The sequence below is a fragment of the Vipera ursinii genome, assembly GCF_947247035.1.
Source record: "Vipera ursinii genome assembly, chromosome: 3".
Lineage (NCBI taxonomy): Eukaryota > Metazoa > Chordata > Lepidosauria > Squamata > Viperidae > Vipera > Vipera ursinii.
Genome location: NC_139516.1, coordinates 109351467 through 109373182, shown reverse-complemented (window position 1 = coordinate 109373182; position 21716 = coordinate 109351467). Strand labels below are relative to the sequence as shown.

The 21716-nt window shown below is 40.6% G+C and overlaps 1 protein-coding gene across 1 annotated transcript in view; it reads right to left on the bottom strand.

Moving 5' to 3' along the window:
* LOC310638025 (centrosome-associated protein 350-like) overlaps positions 1–21716 on the bottom strand; it is a 130049-nt gene that overhangs the window by 60019 nt on the left and 48314 nt on the right. Inside the window, exons 12-15 of the mRNA XM_083358712.1 lie at positions 16128–17113; positions 15560–15713; positions 9641–9795; positions 7187–7385 (exon numbers count right to left, since the gene is read on the bottom strand). Coding sequence (XP_083214838.1) covers positions 7187–7385; positions 9641–9795; positions 15560–15713; positions 16128–17113 — 1494 coding nt within the window. The remainder of the gene's footprint in view (positions 1–7186; positions 7386–9640; positions 9796–15559; positions 15714–16127; positions 17114–21716) is intronic.

Genomic DNA, 21716 nt, shown 5'->3' with positions numbered 1-21716 from the left:
TTTAAATGAGCCAAAACATCTTGATTTCTGAAACTGATTTTAATCAGTTAACTAAATGTTTCTATCTTGGGCAAAATGGTGAGGTACTGTATGGCTTTCTGAAACAATAAAAACCTGAAATATTTTACCTTGGTGTGTTACGTTTGGCCATTGTTTCCAGCTCTACAACCAATGTTTTAAAAGAATAAAAACTTTGAAAATACATTAGTTGAATTTCAAGAGAATTGAACAAATGAAAGGGCAAAGACACCTCTTTTCACATTATATGGCTTTAAAGAATATATCTAAAATAAACTATAAATATCAACGTGTACAATTAATATGCATTTATTAGAATAGGGACTTATTATGGCTCACTGTTGAGTAAATATAGTGTTAAACCTAAATTTGCTTCTGACCCAACTAGACCAATTTTAGCAAATGAGTTTTGCTCTTAGCATTTTATGCATATAAATAAAAAAGGAAGGGAATAGGGACTTCCGGGTGGCAAGGCTCCGTTGACGGCTGTCAGCCCCGTTGTTTCCGTAGAGCTGCCAAAAACAGCGACAATCAGCTGTTGAGCCCCCCCGAAGCCTGAGTTCGCTCCGGACTCCGGGACGCCTCTGCTCCAAGGCTTTGAAGCAGAGCAGGATGCTGCAACCATCCCTGCCAGCGAGAGTGAACTTTTGATTACTTGGATGCAGGCAGAGCTGTGCAAGAGAATGCTGTCAGAGCAAGTATATGAACTTTAACTCAGTAAACTTTGTGGAGACTTTTAAAAGTGAAAGTGCGCAATAGAATTAAATGGGTGAAAATGGCTGCCAAATCAACTAAAGTTACTAGAAGCGCGGGGGCTTCGCCAGTTCAGCAATCTTCGTTACAGGCTTTAATGCCCCCCCCCGGCACCTGCACCCGCACCAGCCTGGACAATAAAAGATCTGCAGGATGTTTTGCAAGAGGCTTTGAAAAAGCAATCTCAGCAATTAGCTGAACGTATTGAGGAGAAGAACACAGAAATAAGGGCAGACATCTTACTTGCACTTCAAGGCATGGCTGTTTGTATTGAACGTTTGGATGAGAGAGTGGAAGAACTTAGCCAAAATAATATGAGATTAGATGCCAAAATGACGGATGCTGAAACGGTGATGGAAAAGATTGATGACGATTTATTATTGGTTCAGCATAGAGATGGAGTTTGCTGTGAGAATTAGAGGGTTGAAGGAAGACCCTAAGGAAAATCTGAAAAAAGTAGTTTCAGAAGCCCTTGAACAGGTTCTGGGGCGCTCAGCAGAAGATATTATGGTGGATATAGATAAAATATTTCGTGTTAATTCCTGGATTGCAAGACAAAGGAAGCTACCTAGAGATGTGGTGGTTTATTTTACAAAGAGAGCAATTAGAAATGAGGTTATTCAAGCCTTTTATAATAGCAAATTTACAGTTGCAGAGCAAGAGGTTTTGATCTTAAAAGAGATCCCTCCAAGAATTTTAAGGAGAAGTAAAAAATTTGCTTTTTTGGCAGAAGAATTAAGAAGACGGGATATCCAGTTCAGATGGGAGATTCCAGTAGGTATGGTGGTGATGCATGCAGGTACGAGATACCGTCTTCTCACAGTTTTACAGGCACGTGATTTTTATGCCAACATTCTGAAGGCAGGCCCCATACCACTTCTGGAATTCAAAAGGAAGAATGGTGAAGGAGAGCGTCAACCACAAAGTGAGAGTACACAAGGTGCTGAAGGAGTTACGCAGTTGAAAGATGGAGAAATCCAGAAAGTTACAGGAGTGGATCAGATTTCAGTACCAACGGAGGAGGTCAGAGACCAAAGAATGACACGCGCTGCAGCTAGATGAATGAGACAAGAGCAAGAACAGCAGAAAGTTATGATCGCATCACAAAAACTTACTTACAGTGAAGCAGTGGGAGGAGCGAGACCAAAGAGAGTGCAGGTGATTTTGGAAGAGGCGCTCCAAAAGCTTCAGGTCGCAAAAGATGGCGACAAAGCTTCTAACCTGGAATGTTAATGGTCTAAATTCACCACATAAGAGAAAGAAAGTATTTCAATATCTAAAGCAATTTAAAAACGATGTTATTTGCTTACAGGAAACACATATTCGAGCGGTTGATCAAAAGTACTTCGTAAACTTTAGGTTGGGCACACAGTTTATTGCTTCCGCGCCTGATAAGAAAAATAGAGTTGTTATTTATGTTAAGAATACTTTAACAGCGAATTTAATTGAAGCAGACAAACAAGGAAGATATGTTATAATTGAAATATTAATATCTTTTAAGCACTGGGTATGTTAGATCTCTTTTATTATTTTATGATTTTATAGTGGATGTTTTATCGTTTGTATTGATGGATGCTGTAAACTGCAAAAATGTTTTTGATTACAGATCAAATCAGATCCAGATCAATCAACCAAATAAATGCAAAATTCTGCACTCAGAGCTTGGCCCCTTAAGCCACTCACTGCTTTCACAAATATCAGTGAAAGCTGTATTAAACTTACGTGACTATGTTGAAAACTTGCATAAGGAAAGGAAATGTAAATTATGTCTAATGTTCCAAAAACACTGGTTCCTACTCCCTAAATATATCCATATAATATGCTGTTGTACTACTACAGTACTTACCTGAATTATAAACTATGCTATACGATTTAAAGTCAAAGTTTGGTGATAGTATGTTACCTCATTAATGAGTGACCAGATAGTTCCTCTAAACTATTGTCAGAATCTGGGTTCGCTTCTTGTTCTCTGCTGGTCACTGTGTTACTAGACAGTAAGTAACAAGGAAGATATGTTATAATTGAAATATTAATAGAAGGCAAGAAAACGCTTTTGGTTGGATTATACGCTCCTAATCAACAGCAAGGAGATTTTTACATTTTATTACACAGCAAGATTATTCAGTGGGACTATAAATCTTGTATTTTTATGGGAGATTGGAATGGCGTTTTGGATGTACAAATGGACAAGGGAGGCCTTTTTAAAAGCACGCCAAGTCATGCTAAACTGCCTAATTTTTTTTTTGAGATGAAAGATGACTTGGAATTAAGAGATGTTTGGAGAGAAAGGAACTTGCAAGAAAAAGACTTTACTTTTTTCTCCGACAGGCATCAATCTTTCTCCAGGATCGATTTTGTATTAATTACTAATGATTTTTTTCCTAGGATTAAGATCATCAAGATTTGTCCAAGAACTATATCTGATCATAGTCCAGTATGGTTGGAGATAGAAAAAGATAATGGAGATAGATAGTCTTGGCGTTTAAATGAAAATTTGTTTAGATACCAGGAAAATGTGGAAGAGTGTAAAAAACAAGATGAAAGAATTTTTTAAAATTAATATGCATAAAGGTACTTCTATTGAGATGGTTTGGGATGCAAGTAAAGCTTATATGAGAGGTGTATTAATATATTTGAACAATAAACGTAGACGTAAATTGGAATTTAAGAGGAAAGAATTAGAGGATGAAATTAAGGAAAAAGAAAAGGCTTTAATTCTGAATCCATCTGATGGGAAGATCAAAGAGGTAATTACTTTATTAAGGGGTCAGTTTGATATGTTAATGGCAGATCAAGTGGCAACTAACTTACGGTATGCTAGACATAACACTTTTTGTAATGCTAATAAACCGGGTAGATGGTTAGCTTACTTGTTAAGGAAGAAGCAAAGAGCTTGTAATATAGATAGAATAGAACATAAGGGTAAAGTAGTGTATCAGCAGAATCTTATTAAAAAGACTTTTGTTGATTTTTGTTCTAAGTTGTATGCTAGAGATAAGATTAGAGATGTAGATATAGATGAATATTTGATGAAAGCCAATATTCCTGTTCTTACGCGAGAACAAAAGGAAGGGATGAACCAATTGATAACTGATGAAGAAATTTTTCTAGCAATTAAACAATTAAAACTGGGTAAACCGCCGTGAACTGACGGTTTGACTGCCATTTATTATAAAAATTTACAGTTAGAAATGGTGGAACCTTTAAGGGAATTGTTTAAGACAATTCAATTGGGAGGAGGGGTGCCTCCATCATGGAAAACTGCCTTTATTTCGTTGATCCCGAAGGAAGATCAGGATGCCACCCAAGCCAAAAACTATAAACCAATATCGCTTTTAAATACTGATTATAAGATATTTGCAAAAATCTTAGCCAACAGATTAATGAAGGTAATGCAACAAGTGATTCATAGTGATCAAACTGGATTTATAAGTGGTAGACAAATGAAGAATAATGTGAGACACATTGTAGATCTATTGGAATTTTTGGAAAGAAATAATCAGATCCCCGCAGCGCTGATCTTTTTGGATGCTGAAAAAGCCTTTGATCAATTGGATTGGCAATTTTTGACGAAAGTATTAGAGAAAATGGAATTTGGGGAAAATTTTTTACAACCTATTAGGGCAATATATCAGAAGCAAACAGCCCGTATAATAGTAAATAACAGTTTGACAGAATCATGCAATATTGAAAAGGGTACAAGACAGGGGTGTCCGCTGTCACCTTTATTGTTTGTTTTAACATTGGAAATATTACTGATTAAAATACGAGATTCAAATAAAATTAGGGGAATTCAAATAAAAGATCAGGATTATAGATTGAGGGCGTTTGCGGATGACCTGGTTATTACAGTAACTCAGCCGGATTATTCAGTTGTAGAATTGATGGAGATAATAATGTTATATGGGAAAGTTTCTAGATTTAAGATAAACACACAAAAAACTAAAATATTGTCTAAGAATATGACTGTATTACAAAAGGCTGTTTTAGAAGAGCTAACGGGATTTGAAATAGTTAAAATGTTTAAATATTTGGGGATATATCTGTCAGCCTCAAATGTGAAGTTATATAAAAATAACTACGAAATGTTATGGGGAAAAATACAAAAAGAATTAGATAGTTGGAAAAAACTACAATTATCTTTATTGGGAGGAATTGCAGCAGTGAAAATGAATGTTTTGCCAAAAATTTTATTTTTATTTCAAATGATACCTATACTTAAAAAGGATTTAAATTTGGAGGAATGGCAAAAAGGAATTAATAAATTTGTCTGGGCAGGGAAAAAGCCACGAGTTAAATTTAAGATAATGCAAGATACACGTGAAAGAGGTGGTCTTAAAATGCCTAATTTTAAATTATATTATGAGGCTGCTGCTTTGTCATCGATAAGTGACTGGTTTAATTTAACACAAGGGAGATTATTAAATCTTGAGGGTCATGATTTGTTATTTGGTTGGCATGCATATTTATTGTATGATAAGAAGGTGGATAATGTGTTTAAGATACATATTTTAAGGTATGCTCTGTTGCGAGTTTGGAAAAAGTATAGACATAAGTTAAATTCTAAGATACCAATTTGGACAAAACCTAAACATGCAATAGAAAATATAAATGTGGGATTCAAACAGGATGAGACTACATATAAGGAAATTTTAAGTTTAGAAAGGAATGTATGGCAATTAAAGCCATATAATATTTTAAAAGAAGAAAAGATTGAACAAACTTGGTTCCAGTATGGGCAATTACAGGCAAGATGGAAAGAGGATCAGAAAGCTGGCTTTTCGATGACTGATGAACATTTGGTAAAACAAATTAGAGATCAAGGTCAAGCACATATTAAAAGGACATATAATGCATTGATAGAAATTGACTCAGAAACGGAACTTGTTAAAGATTGTATGATAAAGTGGGCCCAGAATTTCCAAGAAGTTATAACAATGGATACTTGGGAAAAGATCTGGGTTAGAAATGTAAAATTTACGCAGGCTCAAAATTTAAGAGAGAATTTTTATAAAATGTTTTATAGGTGGCATTTAGACCCTAAAAAATTAGCATGTATGTATCCGAACTGCCAGCCCAAATGCTGGAGGTGTGGTTGTGAGGATGCAACGTATTTTCATATATGGTGGACTTGTAAAAAGGTTAAAGCTTTTTGGATTAAAATTTGGTGGAATATGCAAAAGATATTTAAGAAAAGGATAAAGTTTTCTCCGCAATTGTTTTTATTGGGTATTATTACAGATACTACTGTTATAGACATTAAGTTGATGTTGAATCTAGTTACGGCAGCGAGACTTTTAGTAGCGCAATATTGGAAGGAAGAACTGCCGACTATAGAAGAGTGGACTTTGAAAGTTTCTAACCTGGCAGAAATGGCAAAGATTTCAGTATATTTGAAAGAACAATCGCAACAGAGATATATTGTGGAATGGAGAAGATGGATTGAATATATTCAGAATGAATATGGGACTAAAAAGTTTCATTTAGCATTTGAATAAGTAGTGGATTTTTATGATGTATAATTAGTTAGTTGTTATTTCATTAATATTATGATTATGGAGAGTTAAAGTGCGATAGAATTTAATGTTTTATTTTTGTTGTTAGCATATTTTAGCTTATGTTTGCATCACTATACCCTGTATTCAGCTCTGGGAAATCGGGGAGGGGGGAGGGGAGGGTTGGGGAGAGGGGAGGGGGAGGAGGGAGTTTTTTGTATTCAAAAATGTATTGTAAAAGTTTTTAATTAAAAAAGGGAGGGAATAGTTATGATTTGATATTGACAATTATTTTGTCTGTCATATCACTCAACGGAAGTTAGGATGAGGGTTTATTTTCAGTAATGATTCTAAAGAAATCAAACTAACTCAAAATTCAGAATTTTGGGATATTTGAGATAACTTTATTCTCTTCGAAATTCAGTCTGCCATATCTTATGCGTTTCTGTAAGCTATTAAAACTGAACCATTTTCATAAAGTCTTTGATATATGAGCTGACATTATCTTTTAAGCACTGGGTATGTTAGATTAGATCTCTTTTATTATTTTATGATTTTATAGTGGATGTTTTATCGTTTGTATTGATGGATGCTGTAAACTGCAAAAATGTTTTTGATTACAGATCAAATCAGATCCAGATCAATCAACCAAATAAATGCAAAATTCTGCACTCAGAGCTTGGCCCCTTAAGCCACTCACTGCTTTCACAAATATCAGTGAAAGCTGTATTAAACTTACGTGACTATGTTGAAAACTTGCATAAGGAAAGGAAATGTAAATTATGTCTAATGTTCCAAAAACACTGGTTCCTACTCCCTAAATATATCCATATAATATGCTGTTGTACTACTACAGTACTTACCTGAATTATAAACTATGCTATACGATTTAAAGTCAAAGTTTGGTGATAGTATGTTACCTCATTAATGAGTGACCAGATAGTTCCTCTAAACTATTGTCAGAATCTGGGTTCGCTTCTTGTTCTCTGCTGGTCACTGTGTTACTAGACAGTAAGTGCTTTACTTGTTCCAAACCATAGTCACTTTGGGGACACGTTGGAGACACTTTGCTTTCTTCCCAGAGAGAGGCATTTGGAAATCCATTTAATGATTCTGTCTCTGTAATGTATTTTAGAAAAGCATGTTTAAAAGTGAATACAAAAAATAAGAATTCCACCACCAACTGATAAACACAGTGAATATTTTTAGATTTTAAAAATATGAGATTCTAAGCCAGAACTAGAGAGGTGCAGTATATATTTGTATCTGAGAGTTATGCCACTCTCCCATTAAATCCCATTCATAAAACTTCCTTGACTTTTTTTTTCTTTTCAAATCTGTTTTAACTTTTGTATTTGGGTTTTTTAATTACCATATAAACCGCCCTGAGTCCTTCGGGAAAGGGAAGTATAGAAATGTAATAAAATAAATAAAATAAAATAAATAAATATCTTGAACTAATCGTTCTCTGTCTAACCTATTTTATTCGGTGTGAGAATAAAAATTAAGCAGAGAGAGGAAGAGGAGATTAGATTTTAATAATAGCTAAAGAAAAGCAATATTTGGCAAGAAAGAGAAAGTCTGAAAGAAATAATGTCACAGTCTACATTAACAGGTAGTCCTTGACTTACGACAATTGACCCTGGAATTTTAGCTGCTAAGCAGTGCAGTCGTAAAGCAAGATACCACAAGACCATATTGCTTAGTGGCCACTATCACAGCAATCCCTGTGGCCATCATTAAGCAAACTTTACCAATCATTAGCCAAAGATCCACCCCAATCCAAGCCATTCTGGGCTTGATCCCTCCCAACTCTGAGCCTCAGTCAAGTAAGCGACTACCCCCACCTACCTCCTCCAATCTCTGCCTTTCTGGCCATCTTGCACCCTGCCTTACAGAGTCCCGAACAGCCTCAGAACCACTAGGAAACTGCAACCATAACAGACCCAGTTGCTCTTGCCACCCTGCACTCCAAGACCTCTGCTGCCTTGTGCTCTGCTACCATCTTCTTGCTCTTGCTGCTGGCGAGGTGTGCCAGCCTAGCCACCATATGGGGCCAATTTGTGCAATGGGAAAAACCCCCCACAAAGCAGCTTTAAGAAGCCAGAGCATGCCAAAATATCCTTTTGGCACCATGCTCCTGAGCCATACGGGATGGCTTTTTGTTTTTTCATATTTTTTTTCCATCATAAAGCCAGTCCCATAAGGTGCAGGAAGAGGCACAAAGGAGTGACTGCCTCATGGCGGGGCTGTTCTGTGCTTTCTCCTCTTTTTTACAGCGCAAAGTCAGCCTCATATGGCGTAGCAACCAGACCAGGCATGCTTTGTTAGAAGCAGAGACAAGAAGATGGCAGAAAAGGTCAGCTGGGGTTGTGAAGTGCAGGATGGCAGGGGGCCAAAAAAGCATAAGTGGGGGGAGATAGGTGAGTGGGGGGAATTGCAGCACCCTTGCAGTTCTAAGTGCAGGTGGGCTGTCAAGTGGCTGAATTTTGATCATGTGGCTGCTACAACAGCCATAACTTTGGGCATGGATCATAGGACCCTTGGTTCAGCACCATGATCGTTTGAAAGATTGCTGAACAAGTTGTCCTACGTTGAAGCCTACCTGTATTTGTACTGGATTATGGTTCAAATCATGATAAAACTCTTCATACAACAACAAACAAAAAGTGAAATTTAACAATACATTTTACCAAACCCGATATTATATAACGGTAGTAACATTAGAAACAAAAAATAGTAACTGGATAGTGTTCCTCTGATTGCTCGTGGTGATTTTAATAATCGTTCCAATTTTTTTCCAAAATCTGTGAAGTTGGATGTCAGGAATGTGGTAGGATTCTCCACAAATACTAAAATTACCTTAAAGGTAAAGGTAAAGGTTCCCCCGCACATGCGTGCTAGTCGTTTCCAACTCTAGGGGCCGGTGCTCACCTCCGTTTCAAAGCCAAAGAGCCAGCGCTTGTCCGAGGACGTCTCCGTGGTCATGAGACTGGCATGACTAGACGCCAAAAGCGCACAGAACGCTGTTACCTTCCCACTGTAGTGGTCCCTGTTTTTCTACTTGCATTTTTACCTGCTTTCGAACTGCTAGGTTGGCAGAAGCTGGGACGAGTAACAGGCGTTCACTGTTACGTGGCACTCGGGATTCGACCCGCCAAACTGCCGATCTTCTGATCGACAAGCTCAGCGTCCTAACCCACTGAGCCACCGCGTCCCTTTAAAATTACCTTAAGGGTCCCTTAATATTTGACTTAGATTAATTAATCTTTGTAATTGGTACTGGCCTGAAAGCCTTTTTGATGTATGTATATCGTGATGAACTGGTCAGCAAACTTATCTTTGTAATAAACAAACAGCTGAAAAGCTCTTACTTTCTTTTCTTCCTCTTCTTTTAGAAGATGTGGATGCACGAGAAGAACCTGAAGATGGCGATCTTGAGGAATGATGGGTTAATTCCATAGTTTGGTGTTCATAAGGCAATTTTTTACTGGCAAGCTCTCCTTTCAGGCTGGTACTACTTGTGCCGCTGCCAATACAAGCACAGAATTACACATCGTTAATATTTTTATTTTCATGGTGAAATCCATCTAGATTTTTGTGAATAAATATAATTATGGCTAATTAATTCCTTTACACAGGGATTTTCAAACCCTTTGATATCATAGCACCCTTGAAATGGAAACGTATTATGGAACCCCCACCATGAATAAAACTAATGACTTAATTGGAGTTAAGAGTTGAATAAGAAATAAATGTACCAGTTACTTTTATCTGTTAAATTTAACTTATATATCAAATGAACTTTACAATAAAGTGTATAAAAAAAGAATTAATTATATACAATGGAAATTTACAATAAAATTTAAAACCAGTATTTCAATAAGGAAAATGACCTTGCTGACTTTTCGTGACATCTTACAAAACACTAGCAGTCTGTAAACTGCTTTTGGAGCTCCTGGCTATATTGGAATAGCAATCACAGTCCATCGTCTCTTTTCCTTCTAGCCTGTTGCTTTGTTTATAAAAACCCTTCCTTACAATATTCTCCTAGCCTCACAGTCCTGCATTTCGTCTCTGCATATTTATTAGAGTAAGGGTCAGGTCAGATGATCTATTTTGTAGAGAAGCTTTGTGTTCATTCCTTTTTTGAAAGGCAAACCCAATATGATAAAAAACAAAGAATACTCAGGGGTCTGGAACCTAGAAGTTGCTTTGCCCTCAGTATAATTTTCAAACTAATAAGCCTGCTTAGAAAGCACTTTGGATTTACTTATGTAGCATATGACATATCATATACGGACTAACAATATATATTAATATATCACTTAGATTAGTAAAACACAATAAAATATAAATGTCAAAAAGATCTATGTTCAAATACCAATGTCTAGGCCATCTAACCACTGAGGCGCAGCATCGTTTATATTTAAAAAATCAGATAATGGACTGGTATATGCCCTCAGCTTACAGGCGGTCACGATTGATCTACAATTTGACGTGGCAGCCCCCCAGTCACATTGAGGGAAGAATTCTGTGCCCCAGTTCTACAGAGAGTCCTGGCAGATGCCATTTACGGACTTCAGAGAAAAGTGCTCTCTGGTGATCTAGCATTCATTACTTTGTGGCCTCCAGGTTTTTATAAATTTATATTAATAATCTCTTATAATATCATGCTAAATATTTTAACTGCTTTCAAAATATAAAAATTTTATACCATTTCAGGAACTGTTCAAGATAAAAACAAATACTGAATACTTTAATCTGGTAGAAATCTGGCACTAGTTTCTATTTCTTTAAGTGTGAGTTCTCATGCTCCAGAATGCTCAAAAAGGGTTTTATGCTGGAATTTCATAATGCCATATTTATATAAATAGTATACAAATGTTGTTGTTGTTGTTAGTTGCGAAGTCGTGTCCGACCCATCGCGATCCTATGGACAACGTTCCTGCAGGCCTTCCTGTCCTCTACCATCTTCTGGAGTCCATTTAAGCTCACGCCTACTGCTTCAGTGACTCCATCCAGCCACCTCATTCTCTGTCGTCCCCTTCTTCTATTGCCCTCAATCTTTCCCAGCATTAGGCTCTTCTCCAGTGAGTCCTTCCTTCTCATTAGGTGGCCAAAGTATTTGAGTTTTAGCTTCAGGATGTGGCCTTCTAAGAAGCAGTCAGGGTTGATCTCTTCTAGGACTGACCGGTTTGATCGCCTTGCAGTCCAAGTGACTCGCAGGAGTCTTCTCCAGCACCATAGTTCAAAGGCTTCAATTCTTTGGCGCTCAGCCTTTCTTATGGTCCAACTTTCACTGCCATACAATGCAACTGGGAAGACCATCGCCTTGACTATACGCATTTTTGTTGACAGGGTGATGTCTCTGCTTTTTAGTGTGCTGTCTAGATTTGCCATGGCTTTCCTCCCGAGGAGCAAGCGTCTTTTAATTTCTTGGCTACAGTCCCCATCTGCAGTGATCTTGGAGCCCAGGAAAATAAAATCTGTCACTACCTCCATTTCTTCCCCATCTATTTTCCAGGAATTGAGAGGGCCAGATGCCATGATCTTGGTTTTCTTAATGTTTAGTTTCAACCCATGTTTTGCACTCTCCTTCTTCACTCGCAACAAGAGGCTCTTTAGTTCCTCTTCACTTTCTGCCATTAGAGTGGTATCATCTGCGTATCTTAGGTTGTTGATGCTTCTTCCGGCAATCTTAATTCCAACTTTTGATTCATCTAGCCCTGCCTTTCTCATGATGTGCTCTGCATATAAGTTAAATAGGCAAGGCGACAGTATACAGCCTTGCCGGACTCCTTTCCCAATTTTGAACCAATCAGTGGTTCCGTGTCCAGTTCTCACTGTTGCTTCTTGGCCCGCATATAGGTTTCTCAAGAGACAAATAAGATGGTCTGGTACGCCCATCTCTTTAAGGACTTGCCACAGTTTGTTATGATCCACACAATCAAAGGCTTTAGCATAGTCAATGAAGCAGAAGTAGATGTTTTTCTGGAACTCTCTAGCTTTCTCCATGATCCAGCGTATGTTAGCAATTTGATCTCTAGTTCCTCTGCCTCTTCGAAATCCTGCCTGTACTTCTGGTAGTTCTCGATCCACATACTGCTGGAGTCTAGCTTGTAGGATTTTAAGCATAACTTTACTACCGTGAGAAATGAGTGCAATGGTGCGGTAGTTTGAACATTCTTTGGCACTGCCTTTCTTTGGAATTGGAATGTAAACTGATCTTTTCCAATCTTGTGGCCACTGTTGAGTTTTCCAAATTTGCTGGCAAATTGAGTGTAGCACTTTTACTGCATCGTCTTTTAAGATTTTGAATAGCTCAGCTGGAATACTGTCACCTCCACTAGCTTTGTTGTTGCTCAGCTTTTCTAAGGCCCATTTCACTTCACATTCTAGGATGTCTGGCTCGAGGTCAGTGACCACCTCATTGTGATTATCAGGGACGTTAAGCTCATTCTTGTATAGTTCCTTCTGTGTAATTTTGCCACCTCTTCTTAATCTCTTCTGCCTCTGTTAGGTCCCTGCCATTTTGGTCCTTTATCATGCCCATTTTTGCACGAAACGTTCCTTTCATCTCTCCATTTTTCTTGAAAAGATCTCTGGTCCTCCCTATTCTATTGTTTTCTTCTATTTCTTTGCATTGTTCATTTAAGAAGGCATTCTTATCTCTTCTAGCTATTCTTTGGAATTCTGCATTTAATTAGGCATATCTTTCTTTTTCTCCCTTGCCTTTTGCTTCACTCCTTTCCTCAGCTATTTGCAAAGCTTCCTCAGACAGCCATTTTGCTTTCTTGCATTTCTTTTTCTTTGGGATGGTTTTGGTTGCTACCTCTTGTACAATGTTGCGAACCTCTGTCCATAGTTCTTCAGGCACTCTGTCTATCAGATCTAATTCCTTAAATCTATTTGTCACCTCTACTGTATATTCAACAGGGATATGATTTAATTCATACCTGAGTGGCCTAGTGCTTTTCCCTACTTTCTTCAGTTTAAGCCTAAACTTTGCAAGGAGAAGCTCATGGTCTGAGCCACAGTCAGCTCCTGGTCTTGTTTTTACTGACTGTATAGAGCTTCTCCATCTTTGGCTGCAGAGCATATAGTCAATCTGATTTCTGTGTTGACCGTCTGGTGATGTCCATGTGTAGAGCCGTCTCTTGGGTTGTTGGAAAAGAGTGTTTGCTATGACCATCATATTCTCTTGACAAAATTCTATCAACCTGTGCCCTGCTTCATTTTGTACTCCAAGGCCAAACCTGTCCGGTTATCTTTTGGCTTCCTACTTTAGCATTCCAATCCCCCATGATGATAAGAACATCATTTTTTGGTGTTAGTTCTATAAGGTGCTGTAGGGCTTCATAGAACCGGTTAATTTCATCCTCTTCAGCACTGGTGGTTGGGGCATAGACTTGGACTACTGTGATATTGAATGGTTTCCCTTGGATTCGAACTGAGATCATTCTGTCATTTTGAGGATTGTATCCCAGTATTGCTTTTCCTACTCTTTTATTGACTATGAAGGCTACTCCATTTCTTCTGAGGGATTCTTGCCCGCAGTAGTATACCTGATGGTCATCTGAATTAAATTCACCCATTCCTGTCCATTTTAGTTCGCTGATACCTAAGATGTCGATGTTTAGTCTTGTCATCTCTTGTTTGACCACGTCCAGCTTTCATTGATTCATGGATCTTACATTCCAGGTTCCTATGGAGAAAAAATCTTTACAGCATCGGACTTTCCTTTCACCACCAGACACATCCACAGCTGAGAGTCCTTTCAGCTTTGGCCCAGTCGCTTCATTCTTTCTGGCGCTACTAGTACTAGCCTTCTGCTCTTCCCCAGTAGCATATTGGACACCATTCGACCTGAGGGGCTCATCTTCCAGCATCATATCGTTTTGCCTTTTGGAACTGTCCATAGGGTTTTCATGGCAAAGATAATGGAGTGGGTTGCCATTTCCTTCTTCAGTGGATCACGTTTTGTCAGAACTCTCTGCTATGACCTTTCCGTCTTGGGTGGCCCTGCATGGCATAGCTCATAGCTTCATTGAATTACGCAAGCCCCTTCACCACAACAAGGCAGTAATCCAAGAAGGGGTATACAAACAGGCTTCCATTTAACCACCACAATTGGGCCTGGAATCTCGGTTGTTGAGTGAAATGGTTATTAAATATGACCGCTTTGCTCAGCGACTGCAATTTCAGCTTTCTCAGTTGTGGTCATTAAAGGATGATTTCGGTTGTTAAGCAGAGCATCAGGGAGAGGGCTGCAGCCTCCAGGGCACGATAAGGCAGTGAGACGGCACAGGCCTCCCACCTTATGCAGGAGGTCTGGGCCCTCTCCTCACTCCATCAGCAAGAACAATCATGAGACCGCTGTGTTCACTACCTATCCTTCTATCCCTCCATCGTCACAACTGATGAAGCTTCTTGGATGAGAAGTGAAATGTTTTCTTCTTCTTCCTCAAGGAGAAAGAAAAACACAGTCCAATTGCCTTTTGATAAAAGCACCTTCCAACCAACTATGACCTGGCTGACTGAGAATCTCCACAGGCGTTCGCTGTGTTCCCTACCATTCCCACTGGATTTGAGCTCCATTCCTCCAGCGTGCAGGAAGATTTCCTCTCCTTGCACAGAAAAGAGGAGAAATCCCTTGGTGCACTCGGGGAACTGACCGCAAATCCTACGTCCCCTTCGCCTGAAGTCTCCCCAGCCTGCTTCTCCCCTGGCTTTCTCGGGAAACCGACAAGAGAAGATTGCAAATGCTGATCACAGGATTGCCAGGCACTTGGCAACTTATTGCCAACAGCCCAAAATGTGAACATGTGACCAAGGGCCGGGGGGGGGGGAGTGCAATGTTTTTCGATGGCCAGAAGTGCTTTATGAGTCATAAGGCATCCATTCCAAGGCAGTCATTATTGTGGAATGGTCGTTAAAAAGCTGGCTGTAAGTCAAGGTCTACCTGTCGCAGTCCCAATTTAAAACTTTCTAACAAAAATGTTGAAATACCAAAATTTTATACCTGAGAATTCAGAATTTTCAGACAGCAATTTGTATCATTAAAGAATACTAGACTAAGGGTATTGAGACATTAGCTAAAACACACACACACACACACACACACACACACACACACACACATATATATATATATATATATATATATATATATATATATGTGTGTGTGTGTGTGTGTGTGTGTGTGTGTGTATATAACCACATATTATCCAATGAAAATAACTTTTCCCCTCTTATTTTATAGCTTCATTACCCGTTTGAAAAATATATACCTGTGCTCAGGGGTAGACTTTTTGTCCATCGATGTACCACTTCCTTGTGATGAGATGAACCCATCCTCATAAGAAGCAATACTATCTGGAGGGCTCATGGCAGGAAGTAAAGGTCGATGTGTTGATGATCCCTGCCCTGCATGTTCTTCGGATTCTGGCAGAAGGAGGAAAGTGAAAAATGAAATACAACCAATATTTCAGAAGAATTTCCATTTCAACAAAAAGATTAACATAGAGTATGCAAATAGGTAAAATGATCATGACCGAAAGACCAATCATACAAAATAACTCGGAAAATTCTAAACACCTACACAAAGAACTAAAAAAGATTCTTTCTCTGGCAATGCAAAGAGGTGGAACTTTTTAACAAATGATTGACTTCATTCCAAAAAAGTATAGCAGCCAACATTTCCAAAACAAATTAAAAATGTTGTACATATTGGCAGGTACTGATATCAGCAAAACTAGGCTCAGGTATTGCATATAGAACACAGGACTTCAACACATATTCATTTAATTGTTTACCTAACAAAAAATCAGAAATATCAAAAGATATGCATTTGCTCACCTTTCCCACACAACTGATAAGATTTTATAAAGATGTTGATGACACTATGTGGACTTCCCTTGAGAAGTTCTTCCCATGGTTTTGGACCATTCCTAATCTGTGTGAAAATAGGTAAATAATTTTCTGCCTCCTTCTGAAATTCTTTTATGGGTTCATAAGCAGTTTTATCTGCATCACAGAACTCTTTTTCATTTAATGCCTCAGCAATCTTCAAGGATGGATTAGATTTTTCACCTTCTTCCTCAGAGAGAAAGCCAGTGCTGAGTAGACCTTCACTTAAGGAACTCCCACTATCATTCAGAACCACAGGTTTGTTTTCAGGCCCAGCAGGGCATGTTTGCTTTTGAGACAGGTTTCCCAATATTCCTTCAGATGTATTATTGCCTGGAAGACCGAGAGCACCTGTGTGAGAACTAATAGTCTCTGGGAGCTTTTTAAACTCATTGAGATTTCCCATTCCAGGAAGGTTATCATCAAAAGTTGTGTGTGAATTGCAGGTTGCCAACATTTTCTGAAGCCTAGCTGAAAAGACATCATCTTCTCTCACAGGAGGGCTGCTGGCTTTTGCCCAGCAGGTCTCACCTTCATCTCTTTGCAACAAGTCACGTTCAGTATCCCATGCTGCTTCATAGTTAATGCCAGCCCCAGCTAATTTTTTGGCTTCACTTTCAATTCTGTTTGAAAGAGAGGCTGCAGTTGCCTTTAGGGCTTCAATACGGTCTAATTTATGTTTATAATGATTAATGGTGGGTTGTACAGTAGATGACATAAATGGCTGAGGAGTCAAAGACATGGATCCCATAGCTGTGTTATGGCTCCTCCTGCTTGATGTTACAGATTCAAAATCCTTTTGCAAGATACCCATGTTATCCAAAGATAAAAGCTGAGAGAAAAGAGCTCCATTCAAAACAGATTTTGAGCAAGGAACCTGTGCTACTGAATTCAGCTTCTCTGGATGAATCCTTAAAGGCTCCAGTGTATTATCCCTGTAAATAATCCATTGAATTGTCATCAGTTTACAGAAATAAAGTTTAGACATTTAATTATAAAATAGTCACCTGTAGTAAGAATTGATGGTGGCCAAGGGTTTAAGTATTTTGGAGGAATGGCTTCAGTGAAGAGGGCAATGAAAATTATGTGGATTGTTGATCAGTTGTTCTTTTGGGCAGGAAGTTCCTTGATTTTTTAAAACTGGATTTGGTTTTTATTGACACTCTATTTTTCACTTACGGTATCTAAAAATGATGGGAAACTGAAATTTGGCACTATAGTTTAAGGTGTCTTTGGAAAAGAGTTTTGATACACACAAATAGCCCACCCCCACGTGTAAAGGTTTGTTCGCCCTCAGGGGGCCCCCCCATCCTGGGTGCCTCACTCTTCCTCTTGATGAAGGGCCCGATTGCTGGGACCCTGAGAGATGGTTGGGCAGGGGCAGGGGCCTCCGGTATAAATTTAATAAGAGGCCCGTGATTACTTTTTTAATCATTTTTTGTGGGGTTAGGGAGGGGGGAAAGTCGTGGTTGGTTGGAAATGGGGGTAATCCACCAACCGTTGTTCAGGCCAGGCCTGGGACAGATCGCGGGGGAGAGGAGCCGGGGTCTGCTGCCTCAGGAGCTCGGGAGCGGGTCGTGGGACTTCCTATTCCCACGACGTTAAGGAATGGCAGCAGGTGTATGAAGAGAGGGCCGTATCGATATCCGGGAGGGCATCCCCGCTATCTACAAGCGGTGAGGCGCTCCGACCCTCTGCCTTCACCCCAAGGCCCCGGGAGTGAGGATGTGCAGCCACCGCCGTTAATAAGGCTCCTCTCGTCCGAGATCTGGTCGAGGGTGAGCATGCGGACATGGCTTGCATCACGGAGACTTGGTTGGGCCCAGAGGGTGGTATCCCCCTGGTTGATCTTTGCCCACCAGGCTTCCGGGTGGTACACCGGCCTCGGACTCAGGGTAGGGGCGGGGGAGTGGCGGTAGGTAGGATAGGGCGCAGTTGGACTTGCTGCTGGTGTACCTTTCGCCTAGTTGCGCAGCAGCAGCCCTGCCTGAGCTTCTCGACATCCTCTCGGGGTTGGTGATTGAGTTCCCCAAACTTATAGTTTTGGGTGACTTCAATCTACCATCCCTGGGAGGATCATCTGAGTTAGCTCGGGAGTTCATGGCTTCCATGATGGCCATGGACCTGACGCAAGTAATTCATGGACCGACTCATGTGGGAGGCCACACCCTTGACTTGGTTTTTCTATCTGGACGGTGGTTAGATGATCTTGGTGGGGGCTCCCCAATTGTTACGCCCCTGTCATAGACCGATCATCATCTCCTGAGGCTGGTCTTCCGTTTTGCCACTCCCCGCCGTGGGTGTGTGGAACCAACTAGATGGTTCCGCCCCAGGCGCTTAATGGACCCTGAGAGGTTCCAGGCAGCGCTGGGGTCCCCACCTGCTCCCTTTGCTCACAACTCGGCGGATGCCTTAGTGGATGCCTGGGAAAGGGCAGCCACGGAGGCACTTGACCGAGTTGTACCCTTGCGGCCCCTGACCCGGTGCAGATCCCAGCGGGCTCCACGGTTTTCCGTGGAGCTCCGGGGGATGAAGCGTCGGAGACGGGGCCTAGAGAGCTGTTGGAGATCCAGCCGATCCGAATCCGACCGCTTGTGACTAAGAACCTATATTAGGTCTTATCTCGCAGCGATAAGAGCGGCGAGGTCTAATCACTTCACTATCCTTATCGCGTCCGCAGATAATCGCCCGGCCGCCCTGTTTAGGGTGACCCACTCTCTCCTTAATCAGGAGGTGAGGGAGGAACCCTTGCAGGGTCGTGCTGAGGAGTTTAGTCAACATCTGTTGGAAAAGATCGCTCGGATTCGGACCGGTTTGGACTCCGACTGGGCAGAGTCTGACGATCAGGACACAGGTGGTCTTGTTGATGTTATCTGGGAGGAGTTTGATCCTGTGACTCCGGAGGAAGTGGACAGGATTATGGGGAGGTTGAGCTCCACCACGTTTACTGGACCCGTGCCCTTCCTGGCTGGTTTATGCGGCTCGGGAGGGGACACGAGGCTGGTTCCAGGCGGTTATATCTGCGTCTTTGAGTGAGGGTAGTTTCCCCACCGTCGTGAAGGAGGCGGTGGTGAGACCCCTACTCAAGAAGCCTGCCTTGGACCCAGCTGTGTTAAATAACTTTCGTCCGGTCTCCAACCTTCCCTTTCTTGCGAAGGTTGTTGAGAGTGTGGTGGCGCATCAGCTCCCTCTGGTTCTGGAGGAAGCGGATTATCTAGACCAGTACCAATCGGGCTTCAGGCCCGGGTACAGCACGGAGACTGTACCCGTGCTGTACCCGGGTCGCGCTGGTGAATGATCTCTGGAGGGCCCGGGACAGGGGATATTCCTCTGTCCTAGTCCTATTAGACCTCTCAGAGGCTTTCGATACCATCCACCATGGTATCTTGCTGCGGCGTCTCAGGGGATTGGGAGTGGGAGGCACGGTTTTTCAGTGGTTCTCCTCCTATCTCCTGGGACGTTCGCAGTCGGTGTTGGCAGGGGGGCAGAGGTCGACCTCGAGGCCTCTCGCTTGTGGAGTCCCTCAGGGGTCGGTCCTCTCGCCTCTCCTGTTCAACATCTACATGAAACCGCTGGGTGAGATCATTCGTGGTTTTGGAGTTGGGTATCATCAGTATGCTGATGATACCCAGCTTTTTATTTCGACCCCAAACCACCCCAGTGATGCCCTCAACATGATGTCTCGCTGCCTGGAGGCGGTTCGGGTCTGGATGGGGAGGAACAGGCTTCGACTCAACCCTGACAAGACTGAGTGGCTGTGCATACCGGCATCTCGGGATATTCAGGATATCCCGTCTCTTTCTATGGGGGGTGAGTTATTACCCCCCCCCGTAGATAGGGCTCGCAACCTGGGAGTCCTCCTAGATTCATAGCTTTCTTTAGAAGACCATATAGTAGCTGTGACTAGGGGGGCCTTCGCCCAGGTTTGCCTGGTGCGCCAGTTGAGGCCCTATTTAGACCAGGATGCCTTACGTACGGTCACTCATGCGCTCGTGACCTCTCATCTGGACTACTGCAACGCTCTCTACATGGGGTTGCCCTTGAAGACCACTCGGAGGTTCCAACTGGTACAGAATGCAGCTGTGAGAGTTGTGCTGGGAGTTTCCCGATACTCCCATGTTACACCTCTGCTCCACGAGCTGCATTGGCTTCCAGTTGTCTTCCGGGTGAGGTTCAAGGTGCTGGTATTGACCTACAAAGCCCTACATGGCATGGGTCCGGAATACCTTGGGGAGCACCTGCGGCCAGCATCAACTTCCCTCTACTCAGTACGCTCCCACAGAGAGGGCCTCCTCAGTGTGCCACCGGTCAAAGAAGGCCGACTGGTGGCCCCCAGGAGGAGGGCGTTCTCTGTGGGCACGCCGGATTTATGGAACCATCTTCCGGTTGAGCTCCAGATGGCGCCCGACCTGCGCTCCTTCCGGCGCAATCTAAAGACGTATCTCTTCGAACAAGCTGGCCTGGCCTGATGGGGGTGGGTTGGGTTTTTTATTACTTTTAATGTGTTTTAACCTATTGTAAGAGGTGTGGGCATTTGTTTAATCTCTTTGAATTTTTGTAATTTGTCTTTTAACATATATTGCCCTGTTCACTGTCCTGAGTCCTTTGGGAGAAGGGCGGTATATAAATAAAATAAAATAAAATGAAATAATAATAAAATAAAATAAAATAAAATAAAATAAAATAAAATAAAATAAAATAAAATAAAATAAAATAAAATAATAAAATAAAATAAAATAATAAAATAAAATAAAATAATAAAATAAAATAAAATAAAATAATAAAATAAATAAAATAAAATAAAATAAAATAAAATAAAATAAAATAAAATAATAAAATAAATAAAGACTCTCAGATAGATTTGTGGAATATTGGGTTCTTCTTTTCCTCCAATTCTCTTCAGCATTCCTGTACAACTAACTAAATACTCCATCCACCATCAAGACCACTAACAGCCCATACATGAATTTAACATTTAAATAAGGTTTAACAACAGTAGAGTATAAAAAGACCAAAAAATGATAAGACACCAGGCCCAGACAGGCTACCAGCAGAATTCTACAAATATTTACAACATACATTAATTTTACCAATGCAAAAAGTGTGTAATGGGGTATTACTAAAAGCCAAATTACCAAATACATGGATAGATGCCAATATTATGCTAATACCCAAAGAAGACTCAGACTTGACCCTGATAAAGAACTACAGACCAATATCTCTACTAAATCTGGATTATAAAATCTTTGCTTCAATAATAGAAGAAAGACTAAAGAGATTCTTGACTGAATTTATACATTCAGACCAAAATGAATTTTACCAGAGACAAATAATTTAAGAATGATTTTAGACATATTGGAGTATTATGAAATGCACCCAGGAAAACAAATGGCTTTGAGTTTTTTTAGACAGATAGCCTTTGATAATGTCAATTGGCAATTATGGTTTAACAACTATATGGACTTTGGAGAAAATTTTATGAGTATAATCCAAACAATTTATCACAGACAAATGGCCAAAATAATTGTGAATGGGAAT